Below are 22,174 nucleotides of genomic sequence, written 5' to 3'. Positions count from 1 at the left end.
CCTCTGAACTCCTAAAGAGCCCTTGCTAGAACTTAGCTGTGCTCTCTGCGGGGGCTGAGCATCAAAAGGAGAAAGCACAAGTCGTATTCCCGGGGCTTAGATGAGGTCTTACCACAGTTAGTTGTCCATTTTTGGCTTTGAAGACCTGAGGCTCCTGCCCGACGGTAAACACCATTGTCCCTTCCTTCCCAGAGCCAATTCGGAACTGAAGACTGCAAATACAGAATGACTTGTTAGATGCTTTCCTCACAATAGGCTTTACTTTAAGCCCCCTTTATTTCTGTTCCCTTGGCAAATCTCGTTGGATTAGAAGATCAGAGCCCTCCAGCTTGGGTAAATTTCCTAAACAATTGCATTATACCACACAAAACCAGAAGGGTTTGATGAATGGAGCATGCCTGCATTTGAATTTTCCTGGCACAATTAAGCACTAGAAGATAAGCAGATCTGACCTGGAGAAAACCACTGAACATACAGAATCTAATTACAATTGAAATGCAAAGGCCAGAGAGAAAAGCTGGAGCAGAAGTCCAGCTTTCATATGCCAGTTTCAATTCACGCAGAGATTTGAAAGACAGCCTGCATCCACCTGCCATTAGCTCGGTGGCATGGCTGAGAAGGTTCCTGTGCTCAGCAATCACATTTCAGGACCTTCTCAGTCTTTTAGGGAGAGGAGCATTTATCCTGAAGTGACCCACAGGCTCAGCCCAGCAGGCTTTCCTCAGAGCTGGTGCTAATGAGATCGGTTGTGAAACCACTAAACCCACAACCTCACGCCTAGGTCACAACAGCAGAAGCCGGGGGGGGCGGGGGGGGGGGGGGGGAAGTGTTTTTAAAATACAGTCACCTATTAACAAGGCCAGGGTTTAGGCAGATGGATCATGAGCAGCACACCTAGCAAGGTGCAACTGCAGCCGTCACGGAAGCAAGCTTCATCAGCGCAGAAAAAAGGGTGTAATGATTTTTAATATATTTTCTTCTTCCAGCACATCTCCCATCTCACTTCCCTGTGCCTATGAAAGGGAGCCTTGAAAACACCCATGCTGTTGCAGTAGACCTGATCAGCTTAGGGCACTGCCTGTTGGGGTGATGTTAATAGTTTTGACCCAAGTAGTCCAGGCCTAACTGTTTTTGAAGCGGGTTCTTCCATGAAATCCAGCCCGCGCAGTTCCACCCATTCCACTTCCTTCCTTACCTTCCCTGCACAACTTTCACGAGGTTTTGCTTATTGGCCAGCATGCAGAGCTTAGTGACCGTCTCAAAGATATGCTCACACTGAAGTATCACATCTCCCTGAAAACAAAAACAAAAGAAAAAAAAAAAAAGGCATAAAGTGACATGGCATCACCCCAGCACGTAAAAGCCACGCAGCCATTGTGCAGAGAAACTCCTTTCTGATGCCAGAGCAGTGACTGCTGTGCAGAGGTGACTGCCAACAACACAGTGATGACTACCACAACGTACAAGTTTGGTTTGTTAAGCATCCTTTCTAGGGACTATTTAGGATTCATAGCAACTTCGACTCTTCTAAAAAAAAAAAAAAATTCGAAGCTTTCATGGTGAGAGACAGCAAGAACGTAAAATATTAATTCTGTAATCAGCTAGACAACACCATTAATTGTGTAATCCCAGCATTTCGTAGGGAGACAGAAACATCAGCTACAAGACCTGCCTGCTGACCACAAGCTTGCAGTAGCTACATTACAATTTTCTACCTTCTGCTTGTTGTCCTCAGGAACATGAATGACCACAATCCCATCGCTCAGGTTACTGGTGGAAATACCTTCAAAAGAAATCCAAGAATTAGAGGGAAAACTACCAAAGCCAGTTCCACACCACCACCATTGCCTTCCCAGCACGAGGGTGCTGTTCCTGCAGGAACAGCCTGCAGCCCTGACTTGTTTGTGGAAGGATGCCACGTCCCTGAAGGAGGGCTCTGTACCTTATTAAGTGTGAAAAAACCGGCAACCCACTAGCTTAGAGCCAAATGCAAAGCTGCTACTTTGAAGAACTGATCTAAAGTTGTCAAAATACCTTCTGAAATCCATTTTTCTGACATCCACTTGTCCATAACGCATTTGCAGCACTGGTTATTTAAACACAGTGCATCGGTTGTTCGCTCCATACCTTTCTGTGCTACCTTTGTTTTGGTAAGGGAGGAGGCAGAAAGCGTGTGTTCTATCCCTGGACAGTTCAGACAACGGCAGGATTAAAAAATACCTACAAAATGGGGTAGGCAAGGTGGGATGTTTTTTATTGTTTTGTTTTTTCCTCCCCTCTATTTCAGCATAAAGGGATGTCTTCCTGCATTTAAGCATTTGGAAGAGCTGTGTCCTCGTACTCATAATTTATACTTCAAGGAACCGCATGCTGGCACACAGACCTTCTATCCATCCCCCAGGAAAAAAAGCGTTCTCAGACAGATCATTGCTTCAAGTATCTTGGAAAAACCAAGTTCCAGAAGTTTGTCTTTCCACTTCCAGGGTCACTGGCAGGAAGGGAAATCCCACACCGACTTCCACCGTTACCTTTCAGAGTGGCGTAGTCAATTTTCTGCTTGATCTTGGCCATTTCTACCACGTAGGCTGAGGACTGGGTCAGAACAAGTAACCGGTCTCGCGCTTTGAACCCGTTCCTGTCGTATTTTATCACGGGGGTCACATACTGAAAACAACGAGTTGGTATCAGCATCTCCCACTCCCGCAGGATCCTGTGCTGGAAGCAGCTCAGCGGGGAGCAGACCGTACCACAGAGCTGTGGATCCCAGCTGCTGCCAACCTCTGCTTATAACCATCTGGTTTCTTTATATTTGGAAATTCAGATGGTATAATCCTGCTCTGAGAAAGACGGTTTACCTGTGCCCTCTATGCCATAACCCTGGGAAGTGCAGTGCACACACCCGCACTTCTGCCCGTTACAGCCCAAATAGGCTTAGCGATGCTTGCAAAGCTTTTGATACAAGCAATCTTCAATTATTTTTGTCCAGGTGCAATTTGAGACTTGTGTCCAATTTAAAAGCGAGGAAGTCCTCTATGCTGCTCTTCAGTCTGCCCTGCCCCGGCAGCACGGCTGCAGGACAGCCTCAGGCATCACGGATCGTGGGTGATCGAGCGAAGCTGGTTCCAGAGCGGCTGAGCTCCCCCTGTCCTTCCCTTACCTTTATCATCTCACCGTGGATGAGCTGCAGTACTTTGGGGTTTATCTCATTCTCTTCTGAAGAGCAAACCAGAAAGAGAAACTGAGTGCAGGTGACAGACAGCTGCCACCCCCACCAGCAAACCACCACAGCTGCGCGGTCTTCATCCCGTCAGTCCCCATGGTACACTCCCTTCTAAACAAGGGGTGTTCACTTCCAGCTCCTCCTAAACCCATTCCAACCATTTTTCCTGCCTATAATTCACACTGGCAGTTACTGGCTGATCTTGGTTCGGGCCCCGGCACAGAAGGATTTGTGCCGAGAACCAGGGAGAGCATTTTTCCTTCTGCGCCAGGCTCCAGCTGAAGCTCTCCAGGACCTTCCAACAACGACCCCAGCACCTCACCCACACACCACCGCACCCTGCCCAGTCACCCAGCTCCCTCGCCCTGCCAACACACTGCCAGGGCTCCCTTCTCACGTCTTTTATGTGCTTAACACCGACCACATGGATTCCTAAGATTCCCATCTCTCCAACCCTTAGGACTGGATCCTGTCACCCCCGCTCAGCCTCCCTGCTCCATCCAGCACAGCAAGGCTGGGTCCGGACCCATCCCACCCGTGCCTGGATTTATGGCTCTGTCCCAAGGGGAATGCCAGGCACCCCCAGTTTAGGAACAGTCTGGCAGACTGATGGCCACATTTAGCATCACTAGACACGACCCAGGAAGGGCACCCCAGTGGCAGGGCCCAGGCTGGGTCTGACAGAGGCGATGCTGCCTCGGTCAGATGGGAATTTCTCTTGGAAACTTGAGTCCATTTGTCAAACGGACTTTTCCTGAGCAAGGAGCATGTGGCCGAGTCCTTCAGGGCTTTGTGTACTTACTGAGCCGGGTCTCCATGAAAGGCTGGTTGATGCTCTGCTGGTAGCCCTCCTTCTTCCCTCTGAAAACGGCGCTTGCTACCACTTTTTGCTGCAACTGTTGCAAGAAGGAACAGCCTTTACACTCCTGGAGTTTCCCCACCAGTAACACCAGCTGCTGTAACACAGGCACCGTTACTGCCACCACCATCCCTTCGCCCGCACAGCATCTCCCTGGCTTCTTCCGACAGATTTAGGGTTATCGCTGTGTTACACCAACTAATGGGGTAGTAGAGACTGAGCAGCCCTACAGATTTTTCTTATTTCTAATTACACAAAACGCTGTTTTCATGCCATAAGGTTCAGACCCACGTGTCTGTAGGAGAGCTGCGTATTGCAAGCGCCGCTGGCTCTGGGCTGTGGAGTGTTTGCTCAGCGAGAGGAGCAGCGGTGTGTCAGAAGGTGCTGTCTGTGTTTTGGACAGTTCACAGACAGCAGATCTCACATGTGCACAGCGTGGTTTAACTCGAACATTTGCATTCCACGTGTGAGTTACCTGCACTTTCCTCTCGGCACTAACACCTCGGCAGTATTTCCTCACTAGGTTCCTCACGCAGATTTTCTGTAGCATCTCAGATGTCTACATTAAAAAAAATAAAAAAAAATAACAAAGTTGTGCCAACAGCTCCTGCTGCAGTCCTGACAAATACATGCCCAGTGCAAGCTGTTCTTAACATCTAGTTACAAGTCCATCCGAGCTCCCCCAGCCCCACCTTCCAAAGAGCTTTGCTACCAGGGGAGGATCAATGCCCAGCAGCAGCTGAAGGACACAGCACACAGAGCAGCTGCGTCATCGCTAGAGTTGCAAACCCCATCCGTCACCCCCAGACCAGACCGCTGGGCTGCACACACAGCACACCATCAGCATTGCTCTTCCCCTTACCTTCCCCCTGAGCTTCCCAATGTCCTGGGCCACCTCACCCACCGAGCACTGGCCACAGCCAGTGTGGGAGCGAGCTGCTCCAGTCCTGAGCCAGGCTATGGGCAGAATCAAAGGGGCTGTAACAAACGACAGCAGCTCTTCCTAAACGAGGGTTCTGCTGGCAGCAGTTTGAGTTTGGCCAATTCATGCACTGAAGCTACTTGCCCCACCAAAGAGGATGAAAGGCAGCAGGTCTGCCTGGGCTGCAAGCTTCAAACATCGGGGGATTAATTTGGGCTTTAATTGGGCTCATGAGTTCAATTTTCTGTCAGCGCATCATCTTTTCTATTGCTAAAAAGCACAGAGCTCCCTCCTTCCCCTTGGAAAAAAGCAGTGGGTTCCTCCCACCCCCATCCTCCCCCAAACACCGGGATCTCAGGATCTTCCAAAAGCTCTGCCATTGTGCCCGAACAGAGGACAAGCCAGCAGGGGATCACTTCTTTTTTCCAAGATGAAGCGTGCACGCAGGTGACCACAGAACAGAGGTCTTCTTCACCTCTCCTGAAGCCTGCAGCAGCACTCACCTCTTCCAGGATGGACGGAGGTTGGAGCCAGCTCTTGTCCAAGACATTTTTTGGAATGTGATCTCTGAGCTTCATCAAATACTTGTACTGCACAAGCCGCACAAATCTGATGTTTTCTGGGCAAAGGGGTTTCTTCCGATTGATGAAGCCGTTTATGAACCTACAAAAAAAAAAATAATATCCGGACCAGAACTTCCATGTTACCTTCAGAAATCAAGGCACAGAAGGCACTGGACAGGCTAAGGATCATTAACCTAGGTACACCCTCCCCTGGGTTACAGCAAGGGAAATCTCAAGCTTTAGAATATTATAAACATTAACACTTTTTTCCAGGTTCTGTTGGCCAAAATACAGAGTTGGAAAAGAAGTGCGCTGCTCTACATGTGATGCAGTATTCCAGAGCTGGGTTTAAGGGAGCAGAGAGTGAGGACCACCTATACGAGAAGGGACAGGCATGCAAAGATCGGTTTGGTGATCCTCTGTGCCAATCTAAATTAGCAGAGTGACAGAAATTTGTGCTGTTCAGAGAACTCACGATGAGGTGACAGGAATTTCTGATCAACCCCGTCTGACAGCTGCCCTCCTAACTGCAAGGAGGGCTTAGAAATGGGTGTGAAGAAGATGGTTTCGACTCACCGTACTGCCAGTACTCTGGACTCATTGTCCAGAGACCACCACTGCGCTGTGACCCACCACCCACAACCCTCCCCACAGTGATAATTACTGCCTGATTATCCGAACTGCCCACGTTCTCCTCTTGGCCTCCTTCCGTGCCAGCACTCCTCGCCAACAAGCCTCCAGCTTGATAGCTGCAAGAATTAATCAGGTCCTTGTATTAGCGCCAGAGGTCCCGTGCCATATGATCCTTTACATTCACGTAGCAGAAGTTGTAACTGGCTCTTCTGCAGAGCTTCCCATCAGCTGATCTTGACAGTAAGAAGTTTAGAACATTTTCTTTGCCGTCATAACAGGTTGATCCAGTACCACAAAGCTCAGCACCAAGGCAGCGCCAGACCTTGTTATCACTCAGCCTCCTGCTGTCCCCCACGCACAGCAAGCAGCCCATCGCAGAAAGCTGGCCCGGGAGCCTGGAGCAATTTATATCCACTGCAATAAGAGGGTCTGTTCCCCCAGCAGCCCACGAACAATTCCTGGGTGCCCCAGTCCGTGCCCAGATGCACAGCAGAGGGTGCTGCCGCTGCGCAGAGCTGCTCCCGCAGCCCACACCTGGGTGAGGCCAAGAGCAGCGCGTGGTATGAGGAGCTAAACAGCACTAGAGACCTCGGTGAATGCTCTTCATGCAACCCTCACCTGCACCTCACCCCAACACCCACAGCCCTGCCGGCAAGCTGCGAGCGCTACCTGCAGCAGCATGGATATGTGACCTTCCCAAGCTGCAACACCTACTGGAAAGTATAGCCCTAGGAAGAGAATTCCTCGATTCCAGAGCCCATACCTGCTCCTCTCTTCTTCACATACTCTCTTTTCCCAAGGCATCCTTTATATTTGGCTTGTAGTCTTGAAACTGGCAAAAAGAAAAGGAAAAAAAAAAAAAGAAAATAAAAAAGGCAGAGATATTGCTCACATCTGTAGGATGATGGCATTCAGGAGCTGTGTTCCCAGCCATCAGACACCACGTGCCAAGGCACAGGAGGGGCTGCATCACCACCGAGGAACAAAGGTGCCAGAACACCAACAGGACAAAATATCACCTGCGTAGGTACACGTGCCCTGAGGCAGCCCCCTGCATTTATGCATTTCAAGCAGGTACAAAAGGTAACAGAAGGGTGAGACAGGTGGTAGCCCGATCCCAAGGGAAAGGTACTTGGCGCATCTAGGCACAGACCAACAGCCACTATCAGGACCGAGGAGCTCTAAAGGAGGTATGTGTCCAGGGCTCAAGCAATAAAGCTAGGGATTTCTCCCCACCCTGGAAAAAGAGCTGTTTTCCTTGGGCTGCCCAGACCCCAGGACAGGGGTCTCTGCTCTCACCGCAGTGCATCTGCTACGTGACCCTGGAGCCCAGGAACACAGTTCGCCAGGCTCTGCTTCTTATATACAGATAAAGGGAACCGAAACCATACCCAACACGTGCTTTCTGAATTCAAATGCATCTTCAGTAGCAAACAGAGTCTTTGGGAAACGAATGAATATTTTGGTTCTGAAAAAGAGACCATGAACAGCTTATTTGCAGCAAGCCATCGTTCCAGCTGCCCTAACGCGGCTCAGAGTCCTCCAGCTAGCTGTGACGTTAACAAGCTACACCTCCTTCCACCGCCAGATCCTCCTTTGGCTGGCTGGCACATGCTGAAAGGGTGCAGAGGGCTTGGCAAAGGGTGGCAGGGAGAGGGAAGGAAGCAAACCACCAGTTACTGCACAAGGTCCCCAGTGCCCTGGAAGAACTCGAATTCTCCATGCTGGGATTCCTGCGCGTTTCCCCAGGAGCTGTGAAGCTCAGGATAAGCAGCCAAACCCCAGTGAAAATAAGTTTCCCTGTCTTAGCCATAGGTTGAAGGTGACATTAGGGAGCCCTGCCTTGCCCCATGCCTTAGCAGGGACATCAAGGTTGCAAGTCATTGCAAATATCAGTTAAAAAACCCCAACCACCACGCCTAAGACAGAGAAGGTGCCTTGGGTTGCCCAAGCAAACGGGAAGACCTGGAGCTGAAGCAAAGCAGCCCATCTCCCCGACTCCCCTAACCCGGAGGGGCTGAAGAAAATAGGTTGGATTCAAGCTTCCATGGAAATAAAAAGGTAAAAATAAAAAGGAAATTTACGCAGCTGGGCTTTTTTGTGTCTCCTTGCTCCTGTGTGTGGTATAGCTTTGGGGGGAGGTTACTTTGGCCTGTTTTAAGGAAGTCACTAATCCAAAGCCATCAGGTTGGCAGACCCAGGCAGGTCCACCCCCTTCCCATGGCCAAGCAAGAGCCGAGCTAAAGGCACCGGTTCACACCACTATGCCTTGCAGCTCTCCGAGAAGCACTGCATGGTGGCTTGCAGTCACAGACAGGACAGAAGATCAAATATAGCAAGCACCACGCAGCTGAGCAGAGATGACAGCCAGAAAAAGGAAGTTTACCTTCCTAATTTGTATTCCTCAGGCTTGTAGCCAATATGCTTGATGAGCCTCTCCACACCCTCAGCTGCTGGCCCATGCCAATGGGGCCAGGTAGCCGGACAGAGGGATTTATATCTGAAAGATGAGCAAGACATCAGCACAAATGACTGACTTTGAGGAACCCCTTCCTGAAACTCTCCCTGCCAGATTCCTGCTGCTTTATTCAAGGCAGGAGATGCCAAGCAGACCAAAAGGGATACAGACGAAAGACACACACAAAGGTCACCTTTGGTGCAGAAGAGTGTCTGCTGACACCTCCACATTCTCCTGCTGCTGGAACTTGACATTTAAACAAACCTTGCCCTGAAGCCAGCCCTCGTGGGAGGCCAGGTCTACCTGGCTAGAGGGGTAAAATAGTTCCACTTACCTTTGCAAGAAGAGTTCGTACTTCCGCCGGTACGCAAAGCCAGCTCGTCGCACCCGCAAGTGTTCCATCAGACCCAGGTATTTCACTTGATGTCGGATCAGATAATCATCAAACTTCCCTGTAGGGAAAACACATCCACCAGTAAATACTGTCTGTGGAAGCTCACTCACTTGCCTGTGTATTGGGACAAATAAGGAAGGAATCAAGTCCACAATTACCCAGGGTGATGACTTTGCTGCTAGCTTAAATAAGATTTTTAAAAAAATATATAAATATATATATATACACACACATACATACACACACATATATATGCTGTACCTAGCTACAAGCTAAAGTCTCCCTCGCTTCTCAACTGCATCCTCAGCCCAATGCCTTACCAGGCTCCTTGTTGTCGTTGGGTTTAATGCATCGGATGTAAGACGGCTCCTTGGACATCAGGATTTCTATAAGACTCATCAGACTGTTCTTGAACTGGGTTGCAACCTAGGACAACACCGAAAGAACTTTCTCAGCTTTGGAACCCATCACCGCAGTAATCGAAATCAATTCATTCCTTGCGCTCCCTCCAAACACTCTAAGAGAAAGGCTGACGTATGCATTAGTAGCACAAAGCTTTGGAAGCCTAGTTGATCATACGTTACCCAGAATACTTGAACCCCTGCCATGCAGCAGTACACGCAAGGCAGCCCGTCAGTAAGTACCTACTGCTGGATGCTCGGCACAGGGCTCCTTGGAGAAGGATGCATGAATAACAATGCGAAGGTATGGCACGTTGCTAGCTGCTGGCTCAGCAACATCACTGTTTAACTACCAGGAAGCCAGCAGGGGTGTAACACCAGCAAAAACAGCACTGAGTTCAGGACCAGGGAAGGATCACGGTTAAATCGAGACTTGGGAAGTTGAGTTTATGTTCAAAGTTAAGACTAAAGATGCAGCTCACGGTCTCTGGTCGCCTCCTGTTGTCTAGCTCCGAGAGCAAAAAGCAGTCTCTCATGATGGCATTTTTAGAGTTGCACAGCACCTGGAAAAGGAGAAATGAAAAGCTGCCGGATTTAGCAGCCACACGATCCCTACTGTGATGCTTCCAATTCTGAGCAGCACAGCTGTGAGGACGTGCACATGGGCGCCCAAAGAACCGCGCTAAGGAGAAACATACACTCTTGTTTGCTACAGAGATTAAAGAAGTCTTCTGCAAAACATTTCTGCTTCAAGCAAGGTAACTTGAGAGAACAGCAGCCTTTTCCATTCTTACCTCTTTCAGGTTTCTGTACAGTAGATCATTATTCTTCTCCAGAAATCCTGAAGAAAAAAAAAAAAAAGAAGAAGAAAAAAAAAGATTAATTCTTTTGGAGACTACACAAAACCGGGATGTTTATATCCTCAGAAGTCCCACTACATGCACGTTTATGAGTTCCAAGAAACGGTACCTTCAGAGGGCAGATATTTTGTAATTCATCTTCCCATCAGGTTATCACCTACCACATCGGCTTAAACGTCCAGGTAACTTCCCGGCTGGCGCTTCGCTTGCACTCACCCACAGCACAGTAAGTGACTTCTCCTGCGTAGTGAAGGAGGCGGAAATCCACCCAGTCAATGGATTTCCGTGTTTTCTGGTCTGCAAGCTTGCGACTGCAGGGGGGGAAAAACACACTAAGAAAAAGCAGCAAAAAGGCTTCCAAGGGGAAAAAGGGGAAAAAGGGCTTCCAAGGGGAAAAAGGGGAAAAAGGGCTTCCAAGGGGAAAAGGGGGAAAAAGGGCTTCCAAGGGGAAAAGGGGGAAAAAGGGCTTCCAAGGGGAAAAGGGGGAAAAGGAGAAAGAAAAAGACCTTCTAGAAAGTCACCTGCACAAAAAGCAGCTGGAAGCCTAATGTTTTCTCCTATTGATGCAGCTCTGACTGTACGGTTACAGCCCATAATCGAACCATCACCCATCTGTCCACTCTGAGCAGCCAGCAGCAGAGGATGGGAGTCAGCTACCCCAAACTGCAACCTATCCATTGCCATTTGGCAACCATCACCCTTTCCAGAAGTATTAAGAATTCTTCCCCTAACATTCATTTAAATACATTCTCATTGCCTACGTGAGGAAAAGATCACCAGCTTCCTAAATTTTGAAGGGAAACGGGGAGGGGAAGGATTTTTTGGAGATGTTTTGCCTTAGAGCAAGAACTCATGTGCAAAGGAGGAATCAAAATTTCCAAGAACAGTAGGAATATTTTAGAAAGCAAGGGCTCCTGGGGAAAAAGAAGGAAAAAAAGAAAGAGCAACTTAACAGTTTAAGTTTCAGCTTTGTAAGCAGTTGTAACACCAGAGTCGTGTGTCACAACAGCACATTAGTACATCAAAGTTCCCTTCCAAGAGCATCACCGAGTACAGATCCCCTTTAAGTAGCTCTCACACTTCTATTTAAAGCTTTTAATCAGGCAGCGCAGCATTAAGGCACATTGCGGTGACAAGGAACTTGGCTACAAATTTCCTACTTGGCTGTGATGAACTCGAGATGTAAAAACGGTGACAATCCGGCAGCGTGACTCTGAACTGATGGCTCGTCAAAGCCTTTCCTCAGGCTCCTGCTGGGACCTGCCAGCGTGTTCATATGCCACCAAACCAGGTCAGCAAATGCCACACGCTGAGTATTAACCAAAACGCTGCTCATCTGGGAGACTCCAGCAGGAGCATGTTTCCTTCCTCTTCGTAGTCAAAGCTCACACCTATCAAGATGGACTTAAATATTTATGTCCCCCTCACAGCTTAGGGCATTAGGCTCCTTTTCATGAGCTCTTCAGCTTTCCCTGGAGTCAATGGGGGACAAAGCCACCTATGGCCAAAGCCACCTAACATTCATGGGTTAAAATCACAGGCCCAAGTCATCTAATATTTAGTTCCTAATTTTAGTGTGGAGTGAAGCCAGACTCAAAGATCAGCATCACACTGCTAAAGAGACAGGAATCCCCTCCCCCCATCACCACCACCTCCCCAGTACCCCAGGTCCTACTCTACCAGCGTAGCGCATCACAGTGTTAGACAGCCGATGGGCTGCTGGGTTTTCTTTGGCAAAAAGCAACGGTTGTTCCCTCCCCAGTACTCTGTTACAGGTAAGAGGTGGGAAGAGTTTCCTCTGCGATAGGATACAGAGTGTAAATGCATACGTCACGAAGTGGGGATGATCTCCTACTTTCTCTTCCAGCTTTTCCAAGAAGCTCAAGTCGGTTGCTTCACCAGGTCGTAAGCATTCTTCATCCTGGAACAGCAGACGCTAGGTCAAACACTGCTCTGGACAGGCTGCTCCCTCCTCACTAACATTTGGTACAACTTTGTTACACAGAACCAAGGAGCTCGGTTACAATTTAAGACAAGTTCTATTTTTACACAAGCCATTTCCTAGGTAAATCTAGAGCGGTGTTTATCCGTTTTCAGTAGAACTGCCTGGACACATCAAGTTAAGTCAAATCTGGCTTTTTCTTTTAAAAATGGCAATGTCCTGCCTCATCCTTTATTATTTGTAGTTCATTTAAGCCAAACCAGTGAGAAAGATGACATCATTAGACACCAGAATCCAGAAGGACCCAAAGGACTCTCAGTCTGGATGAATTTGGATGTAATTGCAGAGTTGGAGGGGAAAGACAAGCTTACAGAATATTTTTTTCTGACCCAAGAAACACCACTCCTTCTGCTCGCCCGATTGTACTACGTGTAGAAAAGCCCTGCTTGAGAGAGCAGCCCATTGCAACGTGAAGCTAATGCTGAGCTTCAGCAGCACCTTTTCTGGATATTACTGATCCTTTGCCTCCTGTACCGAGGTGATAAAAATATTCAGCCTTGTGGACACGTCAGAGATGGTGGCAAGGGACAATTCAAGTTAACTACAAGTCTCTACAGGAAGATTATTTCTTAATTAGGGTTGGCATTCAAGGAAGCATCATCTCAGCAGCCAGCTCATGTCCTCAGCCCCATCCCCATGGAACCGCACACTTAACTGGAGCAAAAAGCTCAGCATTGCAGGACACGCTCCTGGTTAAAGGCTCTGGAGGGAGCTGCCTTCAGCCTCTCCCACATCTCCCACCATCCCTAAGAAGGCACAAAGAGGATCTCTTCTGACCAAGTGTTTTAGGAGCAGTAACAACCAAAGGGCAAGGAAGCAAGAGGAAGGCGTGCGGCTCCAGAGGAGATAGGTGGCTCCCAGGGTTCTTTCCTAGCTGGGCCCTTCTGCAGCGTCCGACATCCAGGCTAGTGAGTCATGGGAGCAGATAGACGGGATGAATTGTCCTCTTTCATCTTCACCAGCATGTGGACATCAAGGACATCAAGGCTACAGAGAAGCATCCCGGCGTTCCGCAGCCTCCCTAACGGTACTGGGAAGAAGCCTGGCTCCCATGGCTGGTGTTGGCCACAGCCAGCTAGGTGACTGCAGGTACCTTCTTGCCCTTCCATGCCTCAGAGGCTCCAGGCAGTAAGTGGAGACAACAGTCAAGCTCTGCCTTCCTGAGCACTCGGAGTCTCAGCGGAGGCAGCACACAGCCTTTAAAACCCACAGCTTGCCAGCAAACAGATCTTCTGCATTAATCTGGGTCTTTGTTTACTGTTGCGACGGAAGGAAGACACAGTCACTCAATATGAGTGATCAGCAGACTTCGTTTATTGTCTCTTACAGTCACCTTTTATGCCTTCTTATAATTAGCTCATACATATTACAAAAGTTAAGCTCATTATTGGTTAGTTGCCTAAATACCAAGCCCGCCCCTAGTTTCTCTTCTGTAGTTTTCTGTTCCCACCTGCAACACTCTTTTCCCACCGAAATCTTCCTGTTATTGTGTAACAAGAACAGCCAAAGACACTGTATTTTTGCTTTACTTCAGATAAGCTGAGAGCGATGTGCATTTTTGTCCAGCCAGCTGGACTATGTCTATGTGACCCTTTTCAGCTAGCCAGTTATCCACAGTTTACAAGGTCTGTTTGCTCACATTCTGAATAATGTGGACCCATCACGTAATTAGAGGTAAAAAATATGATTATGGACCATTACAGTAGGGCATAGGCAAGCGTTTTAATTTAACTAGCACAAACTCTGCTCTTACCAGAATGGAGATTATTCCTTTGTGTTTCTGCTCAACCAAGTCGCAGATGATCTTGTTGTTAAAATATGGAATGGGTTCCCACTGGAAAAGGGAAGAAAGGAAGAACAACTTTAGAGGAAGGTCTTTTCTTTGCAGTTTTTATGTTTTTATGTTCTTTGGAGCCAGGCTCCAATCCCACTAAAGATCAGCTTGGTGAATTGGGACCAGCTGAGCTGCTGGGGAAAACGTGACAGCACAGTGATCCATCCCACACTACAGCCTTCCCACTTCCAGCGGCACAGACCATCCTTTTATTCTCTACATGAACACACTCCATCTTCCAGTGCCCGACACTGTTGTACTTCTTCATTTCTACAGGGACACTGTCACTGGGGTCCTTCTGAGTGTTGGGGAAAGCTCTACTCCTTTCTTAAAAGATGAAAATTAAGTCCAGGCTAAATTAAACTGCAGAAGGGTTACACAACAAGACCCGTGGCTGTTCACATGGGAAGTATAAGACAATGCAAACCAAAAGCAAATAAAAAAAAAAAAAAAAAAAGCAAGCAGGACGCCTTCTTCATTGAAGACCAAAAGGATCCTGCGTAATGGTAGTTCAAAGAGAAAAGGGAAGGGGAAAATAGTAAGTTACCTCTATTCCTTCCACTTCATATTCCTCCTGCTCTGCTTTTAAGGTCATCTCAATCAACAGCTGCTGGAGCTTCTCATTGCAGTAATTAATGCAGAACTGCTCAAAGCTTCAGAGTGGTTAAACAAGCATTAGTTTTCATCTATTTCATGGACTGTTCTACTTCTCCCACCACTACCTGGTGTCTTGAAGCCAAACAACCCATTCCCAGACAGATCAAACCCATACATTCCCCCCACGCTGCTGTACCAACAGCTCAAATCCAGGCAAGAAGTCCAAGCTAAAGCTTTCCCCGAGGGCTCAGCTAAGCCGGCACACTTGGATTTTGCCGTCACCCGTAGCTTGCCTTGCTGGGATAAGAGTACACCCAAGAAGCCATGTAGAACTTCAGCACATGCCCCCGCCTAGCATGAGGGCAGGTCACCCCCAAGCCTCAGGGACAGCTGTTACCTGTTTGTGTCCAGCACTTCAAACCCATAGATATCCAGCAGGCCAATAACTGTTTTCCGAGTTGAATCCTGTTGAAGACACCATTGCTCTGTAACTGCTGCTTCAGCTGATGCTTCTGCCCTGCACATTTCATGTCATTTTCTTCACCTACATTCTCAACTTTCCCTTTGAGAGCTTCGTGTTGCATGCCAACGCAGTGGCCACTTTAAAGCTGGTAATGAACTGCTAAAACTAATTAACATACCACCTTCCACACCTAACTAAACAGTTTTCTAGCCCGGTGCTGCAGGGTGCCCCTCCGTAAATGATCAAGCACGCCAGATATTTGGTGAGGAGCGCTGTAGGACCTCGCTGGAGAAACTCAGCTCAGCCTGTTGGGAGCACTCTGCATCTAGGAGGACACTCAACAAGAGACCAACCTTGTTGGCTAGAGAGCCGTTAATTTTGTTGACTAGCCAAGTGAAAGTTCGTCCATAAATCGCTTTCGCTACAGCATCCCGAGCGTAGAATGCCAGATCCACGTTCAACGGGCTTAGGACCTAAAAATAAAGATACGCCAGAGATGATAAATGTTATAGATGATCAGAACAAACTTCTCCAAAGCCAGTTCACGTTTGTGGCTTGGAGAACCAGCCATATGGTCGTATGTCAGCGCTCAGCCTATGCGAACCGAAGCCACCTACAGCCTGACTCCCCATCAGAGTTGCTCCAGCCTGGTGTATCACTACACGCCAGCAGTGCTGGGGTACTATGTTTTGTAGACTACTAATTTAGACAAGAATTTAGAAAAGAACAGTTTTTACCAGGGCTTCCCGCTGTTTATCCAGCCCAGTTTCCCAGGAAGCACCCTAGGGTCCAAACAAAAGGAAATTGTTTGGCTCAAACAAATTTGACTCCCAAACTGTTTGGGAGTAAAACTCTTAATACTGGGAGTATGTTTAATGCCTCCGGCTAGAAGAGGAAGGCGATAACGGAGGGGGAGACAGACAGAGCAATCTGTTTTTACTGGAACACAGCTAAGAACAGAGCTCCTCATCTGGCACCATTGCTAGCTGGGGCGGGGCGGGGAAGGGTCCCAGCTTCCTGGGGTCACACAGGACTGCTCCGTACCTCTTCGGATCTGGCTTCAATCTTGCGATGGGTGAGAGCTTCCTGCAGAATGGACAAGTGCGCGCCCAGCAGCTATAGAAAAAAATAAATATTTGCACTCAAGAGCATGGCTGGGAGGAAACTGTTTAAATCAGCAGTGTTGCATGGTCAGTAGGGCATAACCCCCCAGTCCCTTCCCAGTTATACTCATCTTTGAGCAGCAATAAGGAAGTTTCAGGGAGATGTGCTACAGAGAAGAGGGGCCCTACAAGTCCGAACAATTTATAACACAAGCTGGGTATTTATATAGCAACCTTTCTGCTTTTGGGAACAGAAGTTTTTGTCCTTAAGAGAAAAACACAGTGCAGAGGAATGAAGCTGGGTTAATTAGAATTGATAAAATACAGCTGTGGGTTGGCTTCAGGGGCAGCGGGTTGGCTGATGTAGATAAGGTGCAGCTGTGGCTGGTTCTGTTAAGTGGTTGAGAGCCAGTGAAGAGAGAGCAGCCGAGGAAGAAGCAAGAGGAGAGAGAATGCATGCTCTGGATGAGGTGAGATGAGAAGGCAGCAGAGGGAGTGGCATGAAGAGTGTGGTGGTATGAGATGGTAAAAGACCTTGTTGCAGCTTGATAGTTTGGAGAGTGCTGTGACAACACAGAAAGATTAAGGTTCCTTCACAGAGCTTGTGGCGCTGCCGTTATCTCAGATAAGATACCTTTGAAATCCATTTGATCTGCGTGCCGTCACGAATGATGGCATGTCCATTGCTATCTTCTTCAAACTGAATGTTCCCAAGGTGCAAGACACTAGCAACAATTCCAAAGAGGTGCTAGTAATGAGAAATAGACCATTAGCAAGGGTTCCCACAGCTCTGGGGGGTGATACTAATCTTTCCTACGTGGGCTAATAAACAGAATATTGGCTAGGCTGAGGGAGGGGAGTCAGGCGACCTGCTGCAGAGACCTGCTGTCATCAACTGCCGTCGTGCTGGACCAAGCGGGAGAGATCATCACCCACCCCTCAATCCCCCCCAAATGATGTCCTATTCCATCCTTAATGGCTCTCCCAAGTAAGTCTGCTTCCATCACTTTGAAGGAAAGACAGCAGCGCACTCCTTAAATTCACTTTGGCAGGCTCAGTCCCTTTTCATGTGCATACCTCTATATCTTTTTCAGTGAAGTCAATGATAGAAAAAGCTTTGCGGACTATTTTCCAGTCATTCTTGTCATTAATAGAAAACACTTTGGCACATCGACCCTATACAGCAAAACAAAGATTAATTAGCACAATGGATTGGCAAAGCAATTTTATTATCAGCAAGAGATAGCATACTACTGGGCATACTGCTTTCATTTCCAGTTTCTTCATCCTGTATAGATGCAGCCTGCAAGTAGCTAGCAAGTTTATTTCACTGCTGCTCATCCTGAAAGTGGCTCATTTGATCAGATCTTTTGGCTTATATTTAAAACTTAAATGATTTAAAGCGCCGAGCTTGGATGGTGGTTACCATAAGTGCCTAAGTCCCGTGAAGAGCTTGAGCTTGCAGCCTTCTGCCCGAGAATTCTTCACTACCAAGGAAGAAAGGAAACAGCAGTACCATGAAGCGAGCTGTATACTGCACAACCATACCTATGGACCTCTATAGTATAGGGTCCATAAATGCCATGAAACTCATTTTATAGCAGGTTCTGACACAGGAGCCTTAGAAGAGATGCCTTTATCCACAGTGTAACTTGCAGAGAGTACTCTGCTGTTCAGTAGCTCAGACCACTCTTCTCAATGAATCAAAAAGTGTCTCGACCACACTAGGGGGACCCAGGGTCATCAAATGGTTTGGTGAAACCTGCCTAAGAGTGTTTACATTCTCACAGCAGCAGTACCTATGGCAGCAGTAAGCTCTTCTGCACACACAGAAGCTGGGGAATTCACCAGGATTCTTGCTCGTGGCGTAAGTGTCTTTTTAAAAATACCGATGGCTTTGCTGTCACTGGGTCGTGTTGCCCAAAAGCTTGTTTCTGCCCCCACAACTATTATCAGCTGATCCATTAAGTTATGTTATCCCTTATAAGCCACTTCTCACGTGCAACCTTAGGCCATCCCAGCTAGAACTGTTCCTGCTACAAAAGTGCGCAGGGTAGAACGGAGTATGACAGCCCCAGGGGAAATATCCTGTAAGTTTTGCTGTAACAAAGTTTGCTTAACAGCTCGGCAGCGCACTCAGCACATGAGGAAAGCTGCTTTTCACATCCCTACAATTCTAGATGTAAGATGCAGCGAGAGGGACAAACTGGCACTCACCTGGATGAGATACGCGTACTTCTGGGGGTTGCGCTCCAGCCCAAGCCAGCAAAGAAGATCCTTGTCTCCACCCTCTAATAACTGGTAGAAAATATGGAAATTCCTTTCTCCGTGGTTTTGGTGGACAACCCTGGATTTCTCAATTAGGTAACTGAGGATGTGCCCTCCTACTGGAGCTCCCTGCCAGAACAAAGCAGCCCGATATACCGACACCGCCAAAAGAGATAAACAACATCACTGTGATGGCTGATTCCTTACACCTAGGAACAAGCAGCAGCATCAGGAGAAACGTGTTTCCGCCGTTATTTACCAGCCATCTTTTGTTTAAGGGTTAGTATCCCATAACAGGACAAGCTGCACCTAAAGAGCTTGCTGTTGTCCTTCTGGTGCAGCTTGTGCTTTACAACAATCTACATTAGCTTTCCACAGAGCGCTGATAGCATTGCCAGTAATGTAGGAAGCTTTCAGGATGTATAACTAGTCACCTTACTTGCAAAATGCAAGGCCTGTAAAAATAGGGTCAGAAATCTGCAGTGTAAGTTTTAATAAATCCTGTGCTGCCTGGTAAGCGTCCAAGAGGTTCACTGATACAGCTTGTTTTAATAGCGGTCCATTAAGTTTGTTCTCACCTTAAAATCAAATTGGATATCCATGTATTTCCCAAATCGGCTTGAGTTGTCATTACGCAGAGTTTTTGCATTTCCAAAAGCCTACGGATAAACAGATAGATTAAGTCACATCTCATCTTACCCAGATCGTGGGTGGCCAGGCAGGACAAAATCCCAGTAACAAAGATTCACTGCGTCAGCTGAGTCCTACTCCTGAATTTAGTGGGATTAAAGAAACACAGAGCAATGTATTCCCCTACCTTTAACGTGGAATTCAGCTAAACAGATTATCGCCCTTTCTTATATGGCCTATAACTGAAGCCACGAGGAGCTGTTGTACGGTGTACAGTTTTCTTGTACTCCCAGGTTTCAGCTAGCCTCCACCCCAAACCCCAAGTTTACATTTCTAAATATTAAGTGTTATTAAGTCTCAAGCATTCTTTTGGAGGCTGGGCTGCCAAGAGGCCAAATGGATGTTATTTACATTACACATGCCCATGCAAACACATGGAAAACAGGATCACAGGTGTGGGTGTGTGGGCTTGCACGAAAGCCTTGTGCAGCGATGCCAGTGACGCCAACTCTTTTGCGTTTTTTACCTGTATTTAGGTTTTACCTCGAGAACAGGATTGGAGAGTAGCAGGCGATCACGGACGATCTGCAGCTGCTCCGTAGTTGGACAAGTTACTGCGTAGTACTGCAAGATCTTCTTGGATGCTTCGGTCTTCCCGGCTCCACTCTCCCCAGAGATGAGGATGAAATGGTTGTTGTACTCGCTGCACATCACCCGGTAGGCGTTGTCAGCTATGGCATAGCTGAGCAAGGATCACAAGGAGCGTTCAGAGGAGAAGCATCCGTTAGAAATGGCAACGGGAGGCAGAGTACCAAAGGTTTTTCAGAAGTACTTACTCCTCATCTAACATTACAAGCGTCAGACACGATGGGAAAGCAGAGCTCGAAGTGTCTGACTCAAGGTCTCACAGAAAAAAAAAACAGTCTGTGTTTGAGGGGCAAACGGGGCTTGTTCTTTTTCCCCCACTGTTGCTAAGGTCTTACACGGGCTGCATGTATGTATTCCTGGGGAATACGGTTTGTACACAGCAGGGATCTATACACACACTGGCTCCTCTTCCAAAGCAGAGGAGCTAGCTTTGCTTCCAGCAAAGAGAAGATCTCCACTTCTCCTGATGGAGACAGAAACAAAGACCACTGTTCTTTTATGCCGCTTCAGGAAGGGAACAAAAAAAAAAGAAATCAGAAAAAAACTATTTGGCAAACTAACCAGCAACTTCCCACCATCAAAAATAATTCCAGCTCAGAGTTGGGAAGTTCAAGTTTCTTTTCCTCCGGGGAAGTCCCAGTGGAGGCTGAGTACCAGCACGCTGCTGGTCCTTTGGTTGCCTGCACAGAAACGGGGCCTCAGAGGACAAGGCAAGATGACCAGAGTGTTTTGGACAACTGAAGGGAGAGATGCTGACCGACTGGCACATGGACACGGTCAGGCAGTGCCCCGACTAGACCATGTGCAATGAGGAGGACACCCTGAGCACTAGCCTGCATGGTTATCTTCAAGACAACTCTTCCCCTACCGTTTCCCCAACATCACTTCTGCAGTCCCTTTTATTCTCCCAGACAAACACATCCTTACCTGCAGGAAGAGAAGAATATCAACACTCACCCAACCCAGTGACTATGGGTACACAACCTCGCTGCTAGTACACAGCATTACAGAGAAAAGCCGATTTATTAACATCAACTGAATCCTATGGGTTCTACTTACAGATGTGGTGGCAGTTCAAAAAAGTTTACCCCTCGATAAAGCTGCATCTGCGTCACTGTGTAGATATCCAGCTCTTTGTAAGGGTTGACAGATACAAGGAGAGTACCAATGTATGTCTGCAGGGAGAAAGAATGCATACAGGTGGGAAATCTGCTCCATCAATGGCTCCCAAAAGAGGAGTCAAGCACTCGAAGCACTTTTTTTTTTTTTGCAAGAAAACTGAAAAGGATGGCGCAGAGTTTGTTATGAGAGAAGGAAAGGGGAAAAAACCCAAAAGCAAATAAAACCCACAAAAAAGCCCCTTCCACAGGCTTCGCTATTTCAAAACTGACACCAAACTTCTCCAAATATCTACCTAATTAAGAGTAGAGCAGAACAATGACAGCCAGCTTAAAGCCTGACATTTTATAGACAAGGTTTTGATAATCATGACGCTTATGGGATTTTTTTCCCCTGCTTAAATTAAAGTTAACATAATAACGCATTTACTATCGCAGCTCTGTGTCACCACATCTTTGGAAGTGACGGATAGGTAATGCTCTGAAGAAAAGCCAAACGGGGTGTCCCACAGACAGCAGCTCAGCACAGAAAACTCCTTGACCGTGAAAGATGAACAAATAACTTATTTTAGCACATGTTCCCTTTCCCCTGATTTGTACACATCTTCAGCACATCCAAATGCCCTGTTCACCTTCTTTTCAATTCTTTCCCCGAGTGCTATGTGAGGATCGGCCCTCATCTGGCAAAGCATGTATTTGGATACCACTTGCCGTAAGCCAACGTACAACCCCCAGGGCTGCTGAAAAAAAGGAGACACGACTACAAAGCCTCCTTCGTTTGCACCAGCGCTTCTCAGACCAGCCAGGTGTCACATCCAGTGCTGCCGTGCCTTCAAGGACAGCCTTTCACTTTCCCATTCCCTTACTCTTTACTGCAAGTCTGAAACTGCGTAAGGTAACTCAGAGCAAGCCCAGGCTGTTACTTTCATTAGCTAAAGCAGACAAACTACTGCTGGGTGACAGCTCTGCTGGGTCCTGCTAACACCTGGCAGGGTCTGTTGTTAGGTACAGACACATGTGCACAGCTCTTCTTTCCAGAAGAACTTACGTAGATGAGGTTCTCCTGGTACCGCTTGCGCAGGTTGCTGAGGAAAGCGGCCTCGCTGGTGTGGGAGTCCAGGAGCACAAAGTCCTGCACCCCGACCCTGTCCCGGGCTATCAGAGCCCCTTCCATGTTGGCGTCAGCGTTATCTTCCACTTC

General features: G+C 47.7%; 1 protein-coding gene across 1 annotated transcript in view; it reads right to left on the bottom strand.

Moving 5' to 3' along the window:
* The window catches only part of MYO1H (myosin IH), a 27,113-nt gene extending 4,939 nt beyond the window's left edge, over positions 1-22,174 (bottom strand). Inside the window, exons 1-30 of the mRNA XM_037391215.1 lie at positions 22,022-22,174; positions 20,915-21,030; positions 19,751-19,949; positions 19,156-19,236; positions 18,527-18,706; positions 17,387-17,485; positions 16,944-17,057; positions 16,251-16,322; positions 15,560-15,679; positions 15,141-15,208; positions 14,694-14,799; positions 14,066-14,146; positions 12,140-12,231; positions 10,527-10,621; positions 10,245-10,291; positions 9,933-10,013; positions 9,370-9,475; positions 8,990-9,107; positions 8,584-8,697; positions 7,589-7,665; positions 6,961-7,029; positions 6,229-6,313; positions 5,505-5,664; positions 4,555-4,638; positions 4,023-4,116; positions 3,158-3,213; positions 2,529-2,664; positions 1,716-1,783; positions 1,196-1,293; positions 113-212 (exon numbers count right to left, since the gene is read on the bottom strand). Coding sequence (XP_037247112.1) covers positions 113-212; positions 1,196-1,293; positions 1,716-1,783; positions 2,529-2,664; positions 3,158-3,213; positions 4,023-4,116; positions 4,555-4,638; positions 5,505-5,664; positions 6,229-6,313; positions 6,961-7,029; positions 7,589-7,665; positions 8,584-8,697; positions 8,990-9,107; positions 9,370-9,475; positions 9,933-10,013; positions 10,245-10,291; positions 10,527-10,621; positions 12,140-12,231; positions 14,066-14,146; positions 14,694-14,799; positions 15,141-15,208; positions 15,560-15,679; positions 16,251-16,322; positions 16,944-17,057; positions 17,387-17,485; positions 18,527-18,706; positions 19,156-19,236; positions 19,751-19,949; positions 20,915-21,030; positions 22,022-22,147 — 3,042 coding nt within the window. The 5' untranslated portion in view covers positions 22,148-22,174. The remainder of the gene's footprint in view (positions 1-112; positions 213-1,195; positions 1,294-1,715; positions 1,784-2,528; positions 2,665-3,157; positions 3,214-4,022; positions 4,117-4,554; positions 4,639-5,504; positions 5,665-6,228; positions 6,314-6,960; positions 7,030-7,588; positions 7,666-8,583; positions 8,698-8,989; positions 9,108-9,369; positions 9,476-9,932; positions 10,014-10,244; positions 10,292-10,526; positions 10,622-12,139; positions 12,232-14,065; positions 14,147-14,693; positions 14,800-15,140; positions 15,209-15,559; positions 15,680-16,250; positions 16,323-16,943; positions 17,058-17,386; positions 17,486-18,526; positions 18,707-19,155; positions 19,237-19,750; positions 19,950-20,914; positions 21,031-22,021) is intronic.

The sequence above is a fragment of the Falco rusticolus genome, chromosome 1 (genome assembly GCF_015220075.1).
Source record: "Falco rusticolus isolate bFalRus1 chromosome 1, bFalRus1.pri, whole genome shotgun sequence".
Classification (NCBI taxonomy): Eukaryota; Metazoa; Chordata; class Aves; order Falconiformes; family Falconidae; genus Falco; species Falco rusticolus.
The sequence above is the reverse complement of the archived record's forward strand: the minus strand, read 5'-3'. Positions and strand labels throughout refer to the sequence as shown.